Source organism: Sesamum indicum, linkage group LG1, assembly GCF_026168435.1.
Source record: "Sesamum indicum cultivar Baizhima isolate 11 linkage group LG1, ASM2616843v1, whole genome shotgun sequence".
NCBI classification, from domain to species: Eukaryota; Viridiplantae; Streptophyta; class Magnoliopsida; order Lamiales; family Pedaliaceae; genus Sesamum; species Sesamum indicum.
The window spans coordinates 12,208,312-12,229,127 of record NC_142657.1 but is presented as its reverse complement, the minus strand read 5'-3'; the positions used below and the strand labels follow the sequence as shown (position 1 = coordinate 12,229,127).

General features: G+C 34.1%; 2 protein-coding genes across 2 annotated transcripts; both read left to right on the top strand.

Moving 5' to 3' along the window:
• The first annotated feature begins 1,400 nt into the window (after nt 1-1,400).
• LOC105158292 (DET1 complexing ubiquitin ligase) lies at nt 1,401-4,630 on the top strand. Its single transcript, XM_011074995.3, has 4 exons — nt 1,401-1,659; nt 3,713-3,773; nt 4,209-4,270; nt 4,370-4,630. Exons 1-4 carry the CDS (start codon nt 1,585-1,587, stop codon nt 4,457-4,459), a joined length of 288 nt encoding a protein of 95 aa, XP_011073297.1. The 5' UTR covers nt 1,401-1,584; the 3' UTR covers nt 4,460-4,630.
• A 2,247-nt stretch (nt 4,631-6,877) lies between these two features.
• Nucleotides 6,878-9,354, top strand: LOC105158281 (2-C-methyl-D-erythritol 2,4-cyclodiphosphate synthase, chloroplastic). The gene is made up of 3 exons (XM_011074983.3): nt 6,878-7,343; nt 8,240-8,370; nt 8,983-9,354. The coding sequence occupies exons 1-3, from the start codon at nt 7,004-7,006 to the stop codon at nt 9,214-9,216; spliced, it is 705 nt and encodes a 234-aa protein (XP_011073285.2). The 5' UTR covers nt 6,878-7,003; the 3' UTR covers nt 9,217-9,354.
• The last annotated feature ends 11,462 nt before the right edge of the window (nt 9,355-20,816 follow it).

The following is a 20,816-nucleotide window of genomic DNA, read 5'->3' as shown; positions in this document are numbered from 1 at the left end:
ATATATATATATAATACAAATGCTGTTGTTTTTCTTTTTTTTTTTTAAATCATCTTAATTTGAGTTTTGATTTTCTATCTTTTTTTGGTATTCCCACGTGTAATATTGTCTTGTTTAATACATAACAAAAATTCACTGGGTGAATACCGTAACCTTCAAATTTATTGTCTATTAAAAAATAAAAATAATCTTGTTCAAATAATTTCGAAATTAACATATGATCCGTAATATGCACAATAATGATAAGCAATTTCTTGAATCTACAAACATACCCTTGGATTGACACTTTCTTCTCGCCCTCATGGATTGCTACCAGAGCTATCCACCCAAATTCACATGCCCTAAACCCCTAAAAATTGAGTTTTTTGGGAGAGGTTTAATATGAGAACACACATAGTATGAATTGTATTTTGTTGTATTCATAGGAACACCTATTTATAGGTGTGTACAAAAGGAGTCTTGATCCCACATAAATTTGGGAGACTACAAACACTGTATTAAAAGATGTCTCGTCAAGAGAAATCCTTCCAACCAGAATTTTGGGATACTACAAAACTCTACGAAATATGAATGTATCTATAATACTTATCATATGACATTTTTCTTCCCTTTTTCTTTTTTCCTATTTAAGTCCAATTCAATTAAAAATAAATTAATCGGACTTAGTGGACTAGACCTATCAAGGACCTGGGGGTAACTATCACGATTCATGGGATGTATAAGATGGGCTAAAATCTTATAATAAGTGTGACGAATTTCAAGTTAGGGAAATTTACCCCATATTTATCCATTTCGATAGTTCCATTCAATCAAATATACACATACCTAACTTTTGATGATTAAAAATTGAAAATGACATCAAAAGTAACTAAAAGTAAACTTACAATCTTCTGTACAAATAAAGTTCTATCCAAATGTTCAAGATTGAATTTTATAAATACCGAATATTTGTTTAAATCAAAATACATTTATTTATATTAGTCTGCTTTTATAATAACATGGCGTGATTTTTTTTTTATAATTAAATGATTATAAATGGATATTAAATTCAATATCGATTACAAACATACAATCTCCGCAAAGAGAATCATCAAAAAGCCGTGCAATCAAGAAAGAATTTTTTTTATGCAAATTAGATTTGATCGAATTAAATTAGTTATAGAGTAAGTGTAATGTATTTACAATATGATTTGTTATTTTTCTAAATTGTAAATTAGTTATAGGATAGATAGATGTATCCATATTATTGATTTAGATTCCAAAAAACTTTGAATCAAAATTTCCTTTCAAGAATACGCAATTAAAATACACATCAAAAGATGGGCACAAGAATTAATTGCAATTGGCAAATATTATCTGGCAGTAAAAACTCCAAAGCTTCCTTCATAAATTGGAATGCTTTTGCCCATAACACTTGCCCACAAGGCCAATCGCCACCTATCTGTCATTGCAACTCCACCGCAACCCCCCTTGTGTGTGTGTGTGTGTTTATATATAGTGGGCTCTGCAAATTTCTTGAAAATATTGGTGTTTGCTCTCTGAATTCTTCTCAATTCCCGTTGTTTTGATTTTCTTGATGATTCAATGCTCGGGAGTTGGCCTTCCTTCGACCCTCACAACTTCAGCCAGTTCAAGCCCAATGATCCTGCCAATCCTTCGGTATGCACTCTGTTTTCTCCATCAAGGTTTCTGCTTTTGTGGATTTTTATGCGCCCATTTGGATTTTTGCAAGATTTCTTGCAGAATTCTGCTTTGTTGGTATGAGTTTTTGTTTTTGCTGTTGTTTTTCGTCTTCTGACTTTTGGGCTATGAATTTCGGGTCCCCTTTGGTATTAGGGCATGTGGGTTTGTTGATGTGTTCACAATGACATGAAGTTGTGGTTTCTAGAAATGGGTATTCTTTTTATTTTCTTGGCTAAAGAGGCTGAAAATTTGTGTGTGTGAATTATTAATGAGTGAATAAAGTCTTGTTTAGGGTGATCTTGGCTTCCTTGTCTTGATTTATAGTCCTAGCTGATTGCACATTGCATATGCATGATTTTGGTTCAAATGCATTTGGTAATTGAGCAAAACATCATGGGTGGTTGGAACTCTGGCTGCACTTTTTGCTGTCTAGTTTGAACTAGTTGACAATGTTGTATGGTTCCGTGTCGTGAATTCCATGTGGTAGACGATCCAACCGGAATACATAACAGGTCTTTCTGTTTTGTGGGAAATGGCGGAACCGTCATTTGTCTGTTGTGTCAGGTATTGACAAGTGTAAATATATAACAGCTTGTTTTGGATATATGGGAGTTGAGAGAGTGTTGGTTGTTGAATGAAATTTCATTCGGTGACAATTGAACATGACACACTTGTTCGATAAGTTGAGAATTAGTGGTAAAAAGGATTTACATACTTCCGCTGGTGTTTCATGGGAATAGCTTTTAAGATAACTTCATTATGCTATTTTGTCAAATATAGCATATAGGAAAGATATCTTCCCTTTTCCCGGGATTAAATGCAGAAGACGTGGTGTGCTGTATATGCATTCTTATTCCATCACCACATTTCTATGTTCTCGTGTTTGTTTGAGATATAGCTTTCCTTTTGGGCTGTGTGAACAACATCATTACCTCATATTATTACGTTATTCTGACATATCTGAATTAGAGGGCTTAGAAAGTGAAAGAATTACTGAAATCACTGGCAGACACTGGTCAAGATGCTCAAGAAATTCAACCTAAGAATTTAAAACTCCTCTAGCTTTGCTTAGTTGGAATGTCAATGCTCTGAAATTGGGTTTTCCTGCATCATTTTCTGCCAAATCTTAGCTTACACATTTTAGATGTTTATGCAGCTAACTTTCATGCATACCTCATACTGAACTACACAGTCCTGATATCCAGGTTGAGCCTTAACTTTGATAGGTAGAATAATAAGTGAACGAAACGCAATTACATGGTGACCCACCAGTGAGGCTTCATTTGAAAGGAGTTCAGATATGCTAAATTCAACTAAATCTCACTTGAAGATAAATAGCAAACATTTGGTACAAAAGAGTTGCTAATTTTAAACGTTTTGCTTCTGGTTAGCTCGTGGACTTCATTGTCTGTTCTACATGAAGTGAAGTATTAGAGTTCTGGAGGAAATGAAACTTCACTGAATTAGCTTCAGAAGAACAATATTATTCCATAGAGGGAGAAAATGATTGCATATTTAATGATCATAGTTGAATTCGTACAGAATCCGATCATTTGAAGTTAAAGTTCAGAAGACAAAACTTGGATGTATTCCGGTATCGTGAGAATGCGGGTTAACCTACATTTTCTTCTTGATTAAACTTGTTTGGATGCCGCAGTGTGTGTTCATGTTTTGCTGAACTTCTTCTTGTTAGTATATTTTATGGTTAAGCTTTTTATGATGGTTAGAGTTTGGGATTCTGCACCTTCGTGAAAAATTGAAACACAGTACAGATTTTTCTTGGCCACAGAGATTGCAGCTGCAACTCCCACTAAATTTTATCTAAATTGTTTCTTTCAATATTATTGAGTTTGTTATAGCAATGCTTTCACTTGTTTATTTCAGGAGCTAATAGATCTGCTGTTTTTGGCAATTTTTTCACTACCTTATTCTATTAGTTGCATGGATCATCTGTTTGTCTTGTGAATTTGTTAGAAACTTATTGTTTACTGTCTCATATTCTGCAAACCACCTTGCTTATTGTCTCCAGAAAATGACGCCTGTTACGTATCGGCCTACTCATGACCGCACCCTCCCACCACCTGATCAGGGTAATGTGAATGATTTCTGTTTCTTCATGTCATCTATGTAAATCTAATCTGCCGTTTCCTGATTTTGTGTCGTGTATAAGATCTTTGTATGGTTTTTCCTCTGCTAGCTATTATTTGATGAATCACTCGGAGATCTTTCCTAGACTAGAAATATACTCTTCAGCACTGATATCATTATTGTAATTAATAGCCATAACTTCTGGAAGAACTTATGTTTGATCTAAAACAATAAAGACGAAGATAGTAGAAATATAAATATTCCGGAATAAAAACTACGTTGATAGTTTCTTGCACGACTGAATTGGGGCTAGCCCCTTTTCATTACACATCAGGCAAATGCATGCAACATCGAAAAACAAGAACCAATTGTGAATCCCTCAATATACGTTCAAATATTTCCTCATTTAATCTTTTATCTCATTTGTCACTTCTCAGTTATAGCTCCTGAAGCCAAAAACATTCTTTTGAGACACTTTTATCAACCGGCCGAAGAGAAGGTTAGCATTATTCATACTTCTATCCGGCATCTTTAGAATACTTGTCTCTCGAGAAGACGTCTGCCCGTTGCATTTACTGACTCATTTCTACTTGTACAGCTGAGAAGCAAGAGAGCCCCTTGCGATAATCCGTCACCAGAGAGGGCATCGAAGCTTCCCAGGCCGTCTGCTTCTGATAACTCCATCTGAGGTTTATAAAACTTGTGAATACTGTTCTCCATGTAGATGCTAGTATAGAGTATGTGTGTTTACTGAAAACTCATGGGCAAGGTTCGTTGGTACTCGTTTGTTGTGAACTTAAGGGGGTGTTTATTTTTAAGCACATATATAAATAAAAATTGGTAAATTGCGTTGTTAGCATCTTCCTCTGTGATGAATGGCGTTCGTTCTTAATTTGGATATAACTTATACTCTATATTTGCCTCTTGATATTTTTGTTGTTTTTGGTAATCTTGTTATGATACACGCTTCTATTCGGGTTGATTCTTTTGTTTCAAATAATTTTCGTACATGTGGCGTGCATACGTCATTTCGGTACTAGGTTCTTGTTTTCCCCTTTGCTGGGATCTGAATATGAATTTTGAATCCCGTCGACTGTTCTGGGTAGATTCGTGCAGAGATATGTTTTGCTTGTTTGTGACAATTCAGGATGGCTCAATTACTAAAGATGGACTATTTTATGTCAGATGGTTGTGTGTTCGATTCCATTTTTGTCGATGTGAGGTTATATGGTCGTGTGTTCGATTCATTTTTGCCGATGTGAGGTTATATGGTTGTGTGTTCGATTTCATTTTTGTCGATGTGAGGTTATATGGTCGTGTGTTCGATTCCATTTTTGTCGATGTGAGGTTATATGGTCGTGTGTTCGATTCCATTTTTGTCGATGTATTTTTGTCGATGTGAGGCGTCGCAACTTTCCTCACAATTCAGCAACAATAAGATACAATTACTTTTTAGAGTAAATTACAATCACTTTTTACGAGAGTTGATATAACTATAAATAATTTTTTGTTTGAGAAATTGTAAGTGATTCTCTGATTTTATGTTCGTTTATCAACGAGACTATTCCATTAGCTTTCGTTAGGGTTCATTCCAATTTTTGTATTGAATTAATTAAAATGTCATTTTGTATTATAAATAAAATTTTATGAAATACTTTATAAACTAATATTTCCTATAAAATGTTTATTTTACCCATTTTCAATTATTTTTATATTGTTTTCTAATTTGTTTTTTCAATTTTGAAAAAGTTCCAGCCACAATAAAATAAGAATACCCACTTCATCGTTTAGGGACAATACAATTATTTTTTTATCTAAAAATAATATTTATAATTCTTCAAATAATAATAAAGTATTCATAATCATACCGAACTTTAAAAAAATAACTATAATTTGTTTTATTTTTGTGTTGCATTGGTGATTCCTACCACACTTTTTACGTGCTATATAACCAAGTGGTGCATTTTTTTAATTTTAATTTTAATTTTGATTATTAAACTGTATATGTATTTTAGACTCTTAAAGGTTTCATATCATAAAATTGAATTTGATATCATTATTAAATATAATTAATTGATACGAAATCAAACACCATATATATAATTAATTTCTTAAAATTAGTCAATTGGACTCTGTAACGTCACCAATTTGAACTTTAAAACTTTGAATCACAATTTTATTTAAATATTTAAATTATTTAATATTTAATCTTTTTGACACATCCATTCACGTGTAGAAGGTACTGTTTTTTGTCAAATTTTATGAACAATATTTTTTTCTTTTTTTATAAATAAATTATCTTAAAATTTGAACTCAAATTTTTTATTTGATTTATATTATTCAAACTTACTTTAATATTAAAAAAATATTTAATATTTAAAATTTCTAACATAAACTAGTCACCATGAACTACAGCATTCAAAGTACATAGTACACCATTAAGAAAAGGAAAAAGAAATGGGAAATATTTGTATAGAAAAGTGTAAAATTGCTGCAAAGTCAGCTTTGAAACAAACACTAAAATTATTAATTGCACTTATACCCCTCTAAAAGTATAAAATTATGTATTTTTTTAAAAAAGATTTAGAATTATATTTACTCTCTTTTTGAAAATTCACCATTTACATCTAATTTTATTTTTTGGATAAAAATAGCGGTATTAGCAAAAAATTACATAAATTTTTTTAATTTTACTCCACATCAACATCCTTATATAATAATTGTATACTTATAGGGAAAAAAATACAATAATGTTAACCTCACTCCATTTATATATATATATATATATATTATATTTATCCCTTTTTAAGGATATAAATATACATGATATGTTACATAAGAGGAAAAATTAAGAATTTATGTAATTATTTTTACTAACGATAATCGAAATTCTAATAGAAAGGAGTCATGTGCAAACGGAGAATTTTCTATGGGGTGTTAGTGTAAATTTAAAATTTTTGTTTGAGAAAAATATAATTTTATATTTTTATAGGGGGTTAAGTGTAATTAACCCAAACTAAAATTCAAATTTATAAATCTTGTTATGGTCAAATAATAATAATGTAATAACGCCACGTGGCTCCCCAACATAAATCAAAATATTCAACCCCGTGCTGCACGAGCCTCTCAAACTTCCCATTTTTAACCGTCTGTCTGACCCAGCTGGTACAACCGCACGCGCCACCGCACGCGCCCACACACCCACACCCACGCCCGCCAAGAATTCATCACTATGGCTATGGCTAACTCGCTCTGCTACGCCGGCCCCTTTCCCGTTAAAACCCCTTCAAAACAATCCCCAGGGCAACTGCGCGGAGCGTGCGTCGTAAGGCGCTCGCTTCCCTATTTGAAATTCACCGCGAGGCCCGCGTCCTTGTCTCCGCCGGCTTTGGTGGTTGCCGCCGCCAGCACAGTGGAAGCCGAGCCGCAGGCAAAATCTCCGACTCCCCCGAAAGTTCTGCCTTTCCGCGTGGGCCACGGCTTCGATCTTCACCGGCTGGAGCCGGGGTATCCCCTCATCATCGGCGGTATTAATATTCCTCATGATCGAGGCTGCGAAGCTCACTCCGATGGTAATTGATGTCTCTGAATATTTACTTATACACATATATGGTCAAATTATTGTTATTATATGATTTTCTTGCTTCTCACTGCGATTTAATCTCCATTTCTGACATAATTTCGATTTGAATTTTATTTACTATGATAGTCCGTTCTTTCTTGCTTCCGATGCATTTCAAATTTCCGCCGTAATTTCTTTCTTTGTCGGAGTTCATTTTGTCCCTGTAATTTTCTGTTGGACTTGGGAGGAAAATTTGAGCAAAACTATATTTAGAAAAAAAGAAAAGTGAAGTATAATATATTATTCAAAAAATTCTTATCCAAATTAAATCAGTATTGAAGAGTATATTTCTCCCAATTTCTTTTCTCCGTTATATCCAATAAACATAATCTAAGTAGAATTCCTGCAACTACTGAAGATTACATCAAAACCTGTATAGCTATGTGTTTGTCAGAAGTTTCATTGCAGTTCACTTTGTATTAGGCTTTTTTGCACTAAATCCCAACTAATATAACTTGTCTATTATATAGTTTGATGCCGAATTTATTTCAATTTTTTTGCCATATTCAATAATACAAAGCACTGGATGTAGCATGAATTTTTAACCATATTAAGGTTATATTTGGATGGAAGGATTTGAATTTGATGGAGAGCTTTATGAAAGGGAATTCAAATGACTTTGTATCAAAAGAATTTGAAATTTATCAAGAATCCAGAACATAGTTCAAAATAAGAAGCGTAGGATTTGAAATATCTTCTAGTATGAAATTATCAAGCAAATTCAAGGATTTGTTAAGAGGGATTTGAAATCCCTACCTTCAATCATGGCGTTTTCTTTGATGCATGCACATACCAGTAGCTGGTAAAGTTTTGTCGTTGAGAAAGATACGGTTATGTGATTTGTAGGCGATGTGTTGCTACACTGTGTGGTCGATGCAATACTGGGGGCACTAGGGCTTCCGGATATTGGGCAGATATTTCCGGACACAGATCCTAAATGGAAAGGCGCGGCATCTTCTGTTTTCATGAAGGAGGCGGTGAGTGTTCCGCTCGTTTCTTTATATACGTTAGTTGGGATGCCATTAGTCGATTTACCTTCAAGCTGCAATTATGCTTTCTGCATGTAATTCTTGGTTTTGCTGATTCTGCATATACTACTGTGTAGATCAAGATAATACTGTAGAAAGTTCATCTCTCTCCCTCTAAAAGGAATTTGCACAGAATGTTCAACGTTTACTCGTCGTGAATATGTGATTCCTACATAAGTTTTTTCATTTAAGCTTCTGCTACAAACAAAAATCCTCGTTGATACAGTTGGCAGTTGCCTTATGGCCTTAAAATGCTTAATTCTTAAAACATATGTTGATCAATATGAGTTAGGATTGGGTCTCTGGTTCAATGATGTATTCTGCTTACGTTATGCAAATTACGTGTGTGAAGCAGCTCCTGGCTAACAACGATAGCCATCTCTTCACAGACTGTCATATGCAAACCATTTTCGACATGTACTTGGAAACTAATCAATTCGTTACTTTCGGGTAAACGAGCATTGAACTGAAATTCACAGCAAAAGTGCAGTTGATAACGTTGAACAGGAAATGCCTATGTAATTATACTGTCGTCATGTGTTTTGATGTGGTACATTTTAGGTTCGGCTGATGCATGAGGCCGGTTACGAGCTTGGGAATTTGGATTCGACTCTGATACTCCAACGACCGAAGTTGAGCCCTCACAAGGAGGCCATCAGGGCCAACTTATGCGAGCTGCTTGGCGCCGATCCCTCGGTTGTGAACCTCAAGGCCAAAACTCATGAGAAGGTTGACAGTCTTGGTGAGAACAGGAGTATTGCAGCACACACAGTTGTTCTTCTTGTGAGGAAGTGATTTTCATGGCAAAAACAGAAAATGTGTTTGGACCATTACTGAATTTTTCCTCATTTCTGGATTATTACCAATCTGCTGAAATTTGGGCTAAATCCCTCTAAAATGCTTTTTCTTTTTAAATAATTCATGTTTCCATAATTTTCTGGCAAATAATTTCTTTTTTTTTTTTGTTCTTTCCTTTTTGTCTTTCTGGTAATTGGTGGGCATATTCTAACATCAAAGTGCGATTGACACGTGTCCCGTTTTAAAATAAATAAAGAATTTAATTATATTTTTTGTCCTATAATTATATTCATTTGTCACTTCGATCTTGTAACTTATTTGGATTGTAAAATAATCCTTCAACCTTTTGAATTTCATTGTTTTAGGGTGAAACTAATCGAAATGTACAAAGTAACCCGAAATTATTATACTTTCCCGCCAATATTGAAAATTTCGGGCAATTTTATTTTAGAATTGCGAAATTAGAAAAAAAAAGGTGAAGAGCTATTTTGTAAACCTAACAAGTTAACGAACTAAAATATTAAAAGAAATATAATTACATGACTAAAAATGTTAAATCATCAAAAATTATAATTAAATTAATCTGTAACTGAAATTAAAAAGTAGGTTACTATAACATGCACATAAGTGTCAATCGGGTGATATCAATATCAAATAAGGTAAGTTGCAATCAGGTTCCTGAATTCAACGTAACTATGAATATCCTCTTACTCTTTAAAGAAATATTAATGCCCTTAATATTTGATGAAATTATGTAATTTTTTGAATGAAATCTTATTGTCATTTAAAAAGAAAAACGAATGGTAAGAAAATTGGAAGAGGTGGATGGAAGAATTGTAAACAAGAATCCCAACTTAGTCCATAAAATATTTTGATTTTTTTTAAAAATAACTTTAGTTATAATTTATAGTTCATAAGGCTATTTTGGTCAGTTCATCATAAACAATAGATAAAAACATAACAAACACTAACAAATTGGTTAATTATTAAACGACCGTTAAATTTAAGGGGTGTTGATAATTTTTGAAATAACGAAAGATATTTATAATTATGTCAAATTTTAAAAAAAATATTATAATTTACTCTATAAAAAATATCAACGTGGAATAGAAGATTATTTAATCTGTATTATTATAAAAGAAAATCTTTTAGCGTACTAATTTATGCATATCCAAATTTACCCTTCATTTCATTTATTCCTTTTAAAAAATATTGGTCAATTAGTAATTTTATAATTATATATATTTTTTTCTTAATTAACTACCCACTACTTAATATTTCTCTCACCTTACTTCTTCACATTTATTATAATTTATAGTTATAATTTATTCTTTTCATATTTTTTTTCTATCATCTCACATAAATTTTTTGGTATGCTCGCGGAAACCACGTGCAATGATAACTAGTTTAAATATTGAAAAACTTTTATCGGATTTGCTCGTCAATGATTTTGTGGGTATTATTAAAATCTTTGCAATAGTTTTTTTTTTTTTTTTGGTGGGAATAAATTGCAAGACTGTTGTAAGTTAGTCCATAGTGAAACTTGTTTTTTTCTAAAAGAAAAATTGAAAGTGAAAAAAAGTTTGAGTTAGAATGTTAGAGAAAAACAATTTAATATTTAATCAATAAGTTGTAAAAGTTGATAAGAGCTGCTCGATTTTTAGCTTAAATAAATTTAATCTTATCAAATTATGTCTGAGTGAACCAAACCAATCACATAACAAATGTGATACACTTATAATTTGATTAATTACTTTACTAAAACTATATACTAATTAAAAAATATATTACGCTAGCTATATATAATCGATTTATGACTCACCAATTCCAATCTTTGTTACAATTTCTCCTTAATTTAAATAATTTAAAAGTAAAAATTATAAAATAAAGTTTATTTTCAAAGCTCATAAATATTTAATTTAAATAATTGCAATGGGTCATGAGTTGACTTTTGGGTTGGAAAGTCATAAATATTCTTCTAATTAATAATGGATATGGATGCCAGCAAACATCTCTTTTTTCTTCTCTTCTTGACAGCAGATACACATAACCTCGGATGTACGCTGCCAACCTAACCGTGTCTGCCTATCTTTTTTTAGTTAGAAATCCTAATTATATTGTTATCTTAATATATAAACATATATTAGATAAATTATATACTGTCGTTCGATATATGTTTGTTTTTATTGGTTATTGAATTCTTTTTTATATTAATTTACAATCTTAATTTTGTGAAATTTACACTTTGTCACATATGACCATCTGTCTGTTGATTAATTCTGTGGGAAAAACATCACATACTGTGCATATGTAAAAACTATAACATTAAATAACCCTTAAATATCATATATACACGACATGTGGTGGTTTTTCAATAAAAAATTTGATTGAAAAACAGTTATAAATAGCAAAGTGCAAAATTTCGTAAAGTTAAGATGGTAAGTTGATTCAAAAAAACGTTTAGATGCCAAAAGTGTAAAAATGATCATAGTTCAGATGATAAAATATAATTAATCATTTTTTATCTTTATTTATTTATTTGAAATTTGCGTGAAAAATTACCATTATGTTTGGTTTTGTTTTTAACTTGTTTTGGTGTGGTTTGTGGAGATAGAGAGAGAAAAAAAAAGATAAATAGGTGTTAGTTAGAGATAGTGTATATGTTTGGATTTGTTTTTGGAGATAATATAAAATAAGTATATTATGTTGATGTTGGTTAGTGGGAGACAAAAAGTACTGTTCATTGTCAAATCATGTCTCTTTTATATATATGTATGAATATATGTATATAATTTATTTAATTGTGAGTGGATTAAAATAAATAGTATTTTCTAATTATTTTTGTATGGAAATGAAAAAATATAATTTATATAAATACACTTTTATAAATAATTAAATACACTCTAGTAATCCATTAATAATATTTTTGTTAGACGTTCTATGCAAGGTGATAAATTTAAATATATTATTGAAATAATGTATTATACGAATTAACCGCAGAATTTTCTAATTATTCTAATGATGTAGAAAAAAATATTACATACAAAATATTAAATGGTTAAAATGAATATATTTATATTTAAAAATCAAATACAAACCTTTAACATGTAAATCAACCCTCCAATGCATCCTTCATTTTTTATAATTTTGAAGATCCATAAAATTCAGTATTAAGTAATTAAAATTTATAACTACATATTGCAATGGTTCGAAAAATATATTTTGGATCAATACGGAGTAGTGTTCAATTAAACTACGACAATCAGTTCACATCAGTCATTGAATGATAAAAGACGCACAAAATTATGTTCCCGTTAACTTTTTAATTAATATATGACAACAAGTGACTGGTTCATATATTCTACAGCAACACCACTATGAATTAAGGACCGTCACGTCACCATGGTGGAATTCCTTGTGGTCGCCATGAGCGTGCTGTACTGTCTCCCTCACTATGAGAATGGCCTCCATGGTCGGATTGCACGCCAAAGCGACGAATGTAATCTGTCCATGATCCAATCTCGCCAACTCCAGAACTCATGTCTAGACTTCGACGTGGCGCTAATGAAATATTGCGCGCCAATCGTGGGCCACCATCCCCACGAGCTACCTATTCCACTACATCCCAACTGACAATATGGGTATGCGTTTGGTTCATTGCTGCAGTAGATCCCGAGATGATAATGGGGGCATCTTCGCCACCTCTCACACAACTACGCGGTGCATTACTACTCTGGCTATACCCCCCGTCACTACGCACCTCTGTTGGACCAAGCGGCAGTCTAATTGGGCCCCATATCTCGAGCATGTTGGGGTAATGAGGCTCTGGATACTGGTAGTATCGTCTAGCCAACGGGTAGATCTACAACAGGTTCATATTGACAACCATGAATTGAAAAATAAATATTAATTTGAAAATGGCAGTTGTTAGGTTGCAATGATTGAATTAAAGTGATAGCATGTCATACCCATGTCGTATGTGGTCGTAGCTCGTGGGGAAAATCCATACAAAATGTTTCAACGTCATAATAACTCCCTGGTATCTGAGTGATTTCGTGGAACTGACGAAAACGCTCCTTCAATTCATAAAATTTCTGACGAACCTGATCTAGTGTGTAATGATACCCAAAATGCCATCGTAATGCATGAACCCACTGAGACATGTGTGCCTCCGCACGATGATCATCTCTCATGGGGACCCGGGTGTTGTCGTCAATGATCATCCACATTAAGCGTTGCTCAACGTTTAATGTCCAATGCTCCTCATGTGAGCCAGCCCGCTCCAAGTATTTGCGATATGCCATCCCTGCAAAATAGATACTCATACGATTGTGAAAAATAATGTTAACAAGAATAATTATGTAAGAAACGTGTTGGTTTGGTTTATGCTCAGGTTTGCAACATCTAATCTAAGATAATAAAATATAAAACATGTATACATCGAGCTGATACCATAATTAAACTCTTACGAACATCTAAATTATATGTTGAACACATTTAAAGGTAGTACACTGAGCCGAATGTAACGACCCTAACCAATTTTGATTCATAATCCTCATTTGGTACTTGTTACACGCTAGTCAAAAGTTGCACATTAACATTACATCCGGATGTAATTACTTTATGTTTATCAATGCCTACGTTGGATTATAAGATGCCCACATCTGCATCGCTATGTTATCATGGAATATGCGTTGTGCTTCTAATTCAGTCACGGTAGGATGTCCTCTATGGTAAAATACATCCATATCAGGAGGAATTTCATCTTCTGGTTCGTTGAAAATGATGTCATCATGACTGAACCTACGGATGAAGTTGTGAAGTGTACAACAAGCGATAACTAAATCCACTTGGTGTTGAAGAAGGTAGCTCGGCATCCGCCACTGCAATATTGAAAATTGCTTTTTCAGTACTCCAAAGCATCGCTTAATTACATTTCGCAAAACGAGAATGGGCATGGTTAAATAGGTCCTGTGGGGTATAGTATCGCCGACCATGGCCCCTATACTCGGCTAGGTGGTATCTAGTACCTCGGTAAGGCACAAGAAAACATTGGTAGTTTGTAAATCCAACATCCACTAGATAGTACTTGCCTACAGTACTTCATAAATCAACATCAGAATTGATAATATAAGAATTGCTAGTCTCCCTTTAATGGTGTATAATGGAATTGTGTTAACCGGTTTACTCACCATTTGGAGGAAAAGGGAAAGTTAGGTCCTGTGATATAGCATGGTTCAAGACACGGGCATCAGCTGCACTCCATTCCCACCCAGCATACACATACGTAAAATTCATATTAAAGTCACAGATAGCCAAAATGTTCTGTGCTAGTCGCCCTTTACGAGATCGATATCGATTCTGATCTATTTGCGGGACCCATGCAGGGACCAATGTACCGTCCATCGCTCCGACACAATCCTATGATTTGTTGAAAAAAATGTGAAAGTATGACCAGAGATTAGTTATATGGATGAATTGCCAAGTAAAGAGTTAACAATGCAAGGCGAACTCTAGTAGACCCATGATGATACAACTTATACCTTAAAGTATGGGTAGAAATTTGGATTCCTAGCCACCCTTGGATGAGTGTCTGTAAAATTGGGGCGAGTGATTAGTTCGGGTGCCATAGCGCACAAAGCGGAAAGCACCCGGTAGAATCTACGGTGAATAGTCTCAAGTGAGTGTTGGAATCGCTCCATATTGTCGCGTTGTCATTTATGCATGTCAACCGTTTGCATGAAGAGTGCAACCTCCTCAATGGAGCTCACTCTCGAGGTCTGACCATGAGGCAGCAATCCCTAGAAGTTAACGCATCAACTAATGCATTGAAGCATGCTTTTGTCATGCGAATATTATCGTAAAACCTGCCAGTGTGTGGGGTTGTCATTATCTCGGCTACCCATCCTTCGCCTTGCAGTGCACTAGTGTTACGAGGTACAGTCTCTCTAAACAACTCCGGGCATATCAAATTTTTAAACGCATAAAACTCTTTAGGGATAGCAGATTCGTTGCTGCCTGGAGTCCCGGGTGTATCCGGGCTGTCACTGGAGGAATTTGTGTACTCAGCAGCTCTATCACTCGCACTCGCCATGGTTCTGCAATTGAAATTTTAAAAAATAACGACAATATGGGATCTCGAGTTGAGATAATAAGCATCAACAATCATAATAAACTGACGAATAATTTAAAGTAACAGAGTAGGGATGTTCAGCCCCATGACGATTACAACAACACACCAATTAAGGACAACATGGCCGTCCGAGATGTCAACATACCAATTAAATACAAATACCTATTTAACCCATGATCGTCCGAGATGACAAGCATGCGTTATTTTTCCAATGAATACAACCAACGCAATTTGTTCTCATCATCTAAACGGAGGAAGATCGTTCAAGTGCTATGACTATGAAAACGCTCTAATGCTGTGGTGAAGATTATATCAGGCAGATCCTTAAACTTTGTCAACTCATCTTGCAATGCTCGATAGCCTCCGTAGCTTTCTGGCTGGTTCTGTCAATCTTTTCCTGCAGTGACTCTTGCAACTTGTCCAGTGTCTCACACTTCTTGTTGTGCAATTCGCTCATCCCGCGCCTTGTTGGGCGCTTGCTACTAGATGGTGATGTAAAGCTTTGTGCCCCCTGAGTAGGAAAGTATCCACCAAGAGTCGGCATCGACTGTGTGTCGGAGAATGCTGTATCTTCATAGTCCTCCTGCGAACGGCGACTGCCTGAATTCTCACCTGTCATATGATGATCGTCCCCGATAGATACGGTCTAGGTTGCTCGGGTTGGTTGTGCGCAGGACCGTGCAATGCCTCCCGTTGCGGTGTTCCTTGCGAACATTTGGGTGCACAGGTCAAAGTGTGGTATTCCATGTTCAACTATTTTTTTATACTCGGAATTTTCCTACATTAGGCAGTTATTAGGCAATTTATGTACGTCGCAAACGTGGAATGTTTCTTTACTAGAGGTCAAACAAGATGTTAGGTGTGGTACGTATTATATGTAAATTTAAGATAGAAAAAGTTAATACCCGATAAAGCTCCTCCAAACGTCCAAACTCATCTGTAATAGTGTTCCGATCATAGTCCACCCCCACCCAGTTCCCCTGTTCACAAGGTCATTCAACAAGCGCCATGCACGACCGCATCCTGTTCAGCTTACCCTTGAGTTGTTCCGGGGCAGAGTTTGGGCTGAATGCCGAATTCATCCTATCGGTTATACGAGCCCAGACAGAGGGTGAAAAATTTGATGACTGCAGGCAGTGGCTTACAAACTCTTTGTGCATAAATTCGATGAAAATTCGTTCCATATATTGGGTCCAATGAATTTTCTCTACACGAGACGTATGCGAAGAACCTATGTCGTCCGACCGATGCATCTTTGCAACGAGGCGAAAAAAATTAATATTTTTTTAATTTTAATCATATCAATTCAAATTGTTATTCCTAACAATTTTTAGGTTGTAGAATCATATTAATTCAAATTTATTATCTGATTCATGATATCAGAATTTGTTTTATATGCTTATTTTTTAAAATTCAATCATGATAAATCTATGTAAACAGTTTTAATATTTAATGAGGAAATAAAAAATAATACATAACAATTTTACTAGCCAAAATATATTAATATGAATCTTGAATTGATCTCACATAAATATGCTTTACTTAAATAATTGATCATATTTTGATAAAAAATCATCCTTCAGACATTGATTTCTAGCAATTCATTGAAAGAAGATACTTGTCCATTTTATAAATGTTTAAAACATCATATAAGATAATGTTAAGTATATGATAAATAAATATATATATATATATATATATATATTCTTTTTAAAAGAAGTCCTTATAACCTAAAAAGATATGCGATAATATTTGCTTATATAATTTTACACAAATAATTTAAGAATTTAGTTTTAAAATAAATTTTCATTTATTATAAACTTTAAAAAATAATTTATAAGAATTTTTAAATATAATTAGGCACAATCTCTAAATTTTACTGGCTATGGAAAGTTAAATTGTTAAATTACCATTTAACAATTGGTCTCATATTTAAAATGAGGAGGTTAATGAGTGTCAGTAATTAATTAGCAAATAAGACTGAGCATGCCTTTTGTACTTATACTAAAAGAGATTGTCCCCTGCACGTGGGCCGGCCTTGTTGTCTATATTTTCGATCCTCCAAGTAAAATAAATAAAAAATTTACTTACTTTTCTTGATAACAAAAAAGAAATTCAAAAAGAAAAAATCCAATAACTAGATACATGTGTATATTATCTTTTCAAAAGTTGGTCTATATAAAAATTATAAATTAAAAATTTATAAAAAAACCATACAGGTAGGATGAAAAAGAATTCAAAATTGTAAAATAAATAATTCACTTAGTTCATACAAAACAAGGCCTAAATCAAGAATGCTTGTTTACTATAAAAGAAAAAACAACAGATGTACATGTAATGCGAACTTCCAAATCAGTTCTAGCAACCTCATTGTGTAAATACTCAAGGAAACCAAGTTAAAGATCTTCAATTACCAAATTAATCATTCCAAACAGATCTTCAATTTCCAGGTGGGTGAGATTAGAACACAAATCACCTATACATCAATGAGTGTCAATCATAGTGCCTAGGGGAAATGAATTACGAAAGGCCCTAAATGGATAAAGTATGGGTGATTCCTGGTGCTATAAACAACTGGAAAATAGAAAAGATGGAATGAAAAAAAGCTATCCTTCACCCCCTCTGTGGGGACCTAAAGCTGAGACTGAAATCCTGCTCAATAACATGCAAAACATTCATTCAGCAGTACCTAAAGTGGGCCTTCTCTAAACTCCCCCGAAAAGCATCACAAAAGGAACTTCACTCCTCATATACAGTGCCAAGAATACAGTTCAAGTAATGAAACTATAAAAATGCTGACCTTATAATAATAGAACCTAAATCAAGGAGCCCAAATGAGGTATCGAAACTGTATAAAGGGCGTCGAAAGGAAGTCACAAAAAGCAATCAATTTACAAGAGACCACCAAAAGAGACATTGGATACACATATGTATGAATTAATCCAACATAAACAAAATCCACAAACGATTTGAAGGCAAAATGACATCATATTTACAACAAAAGCTTGCTATATCAATTCTAAAACATAAACTCCTCTACAACATAGACAAAGTCTAACCAAATTGCAGACAAAGCCATATCGTAGAAGCAAATTACATCTCAATATTATGATACCCGATTGAATCCATACACAGACAACAAATATCCACAAAGCTAAAGTTCATATACATACCTTAATCACAAAAAGTAGTAAAGGACAATGTTAGATGGATGACAAAACTCCACCACCAACGAAAATCTCCAACGAAATAAGCGTGTAAACAACTACGACGCAATGCTTTACTCTAAGCAAAGTAACCAAATTGACTACTCATACAATGTTTGCGAATGAGAGGAAAGAATGAAAGTGAAAAATTCATCTAAAGTTACATAAATATATAGAGGAAGGAGTACACTCTCCACCATTATTGTTTCACGGGCGAAACAGTGAAATATTTTGAAAGTATTAATGTATTCATGTATGAATACAGTATACAAGCACTGTTGTATTTGACAGTATGGTAAAAATTAATAATAAAAAAAGCTGATAATATGTCGGTAAAAAGTCAGAAACGAACCAAAAGAGCACATGCTCGGTTGCAGCAATAATAATGGTGATACAGTTCATTCAATAATTTAATTGAAGCCATTTCAATAAATTACAGAAAAAAAAAAATTAAAACCATATTCACTCGAAAATACATAGAAAATCACCCAACCTTTGTGACATCACCATCAACTGCGAAGAAATCTGGCGGTGAAATGATCGACATTTTGGTAAAAAGCTCAATCTCGCCGTACAGTTGTCGAAACTTGATGGGTGAGGGTCCGTTGGCCTCGACGGAGGATGGGCAGACGAATGGTGGTGGTTCACGGGTGTAAGGCATTCAAACGACTGCAAATCGACGCTTGAATGTACAAGGTGGTTCAATATACTACACATTAAAAAGATGGATGAAAATTGAATGGAAACATACCGGAATGTTCGTCTTGAGAAGGGGAGTTGACGGGCATACATCTCGGCCGGTGGGTCATCGAAACGACGATGATGGAGTCGAAATCAGAGGTGGAGAGAAGATGTTCTTTTGCCGTAGGAAGTCGTTCTTTTGCCTGAATGTTTTGTAATTTAGTTGCAGAATTAGAGTGGGCCATATTTGCAAAATAAAGTAAAACAGTTTAAAACATGGCAGAAAACAGCAAGACAAAAAGATCCAAACATGTAAAATGTTTGGCCCATTTTTGAGATGGGCCAAAAACAAAAACAAAAATAGTGTACAATTTTACCCGGCACCAAATTAGCTCTAAGCGCGTGTATCCACGCAAGAAAAATATTCTCCACTGATTCGCCAGAATGTGTAAAAAGTGGCAAAGTGCTAAAGAAGTAAAGATTGGGTGATCAAGTGTTAAAAGAAAAAACGGGTTAAGAGTTTTCAAAGTGCAAAACCTCTCATACGTTGGGGTGTCTATTGTTAGCCCTTTTAATAATTATCATAATAAGTATATCAAGTATTAACATTTTTTTCTATATTTTTTAATCAAAACATCTAACATATTAATTACCATCAATTACTATTAAAGTAAATGCATAAAATGTTAAAGCGTATAAAATCTTTTTTTTTCTCGATAAATATAAATTTCATATATAAGTAAAAGAAGTACAATTGTACAATACAATCAAAATGCATAGGCCTGATTAGTATTAAGCCAACGTATCCTCCATAATCTATACTGCTATCTTAGTAATAGAGAAAGATAAATCAACACTAAATATTCTTTGTCTAATCTCCTAAATAAAAATGCGGGCTATAGAAGTATGTGAGTGTTCTTCTTGTTGAAATCATCTCTTGTTACGTTCTTGCCATATGTGGTAGACAAATGATGCTAATAACGCCCGATATGCCGCATTGCTTTCCCCTCCATTTCTTCGACACTCACACAATGTCTACCTCTTAGTCACTGTTAGGCCATGTGAACTGTAAGTGCAGCCGAATGAAGTTGATGCATTGGCGTGAAAATCGACAATTGAAAAAAAGGTGAGAGTGTGTTTCAAGTTGTCTGTCAATGCAGAGAACACATGCCCCATCAAGGTGATTAAGGCATGGTTTGTCCAGCGTTGACAATCTCCCCAAGATTCCTAACCAAACTATGAATGAGTTCCGAGGGATCTTGAAGGGTCCCAAGAGTAGTCAACACCAACCTACCTTGGGGCTTGGTGGATTAAATAGCTTAAAGCTGTAGTATTAGTGAACATCCCTTCATCCAATCTCCAAGTGATCCTATCGCTTCCACCATATATAGTGGTAAAGAGTGTAGAATCTCCAAGTAATCCACATTAGTGATTAACAGCCAGTTCCACTCTCCTGCTAAAATGACCTTGTGGAGCTTGTTCTCCAAATTAGGATGTGTAAGCTGCAGGCAGGAAGGGAAACGATGAATAAGAGGACCAAGTAGATGACAAAGGATCCCGCCATAGGAAAAATATTT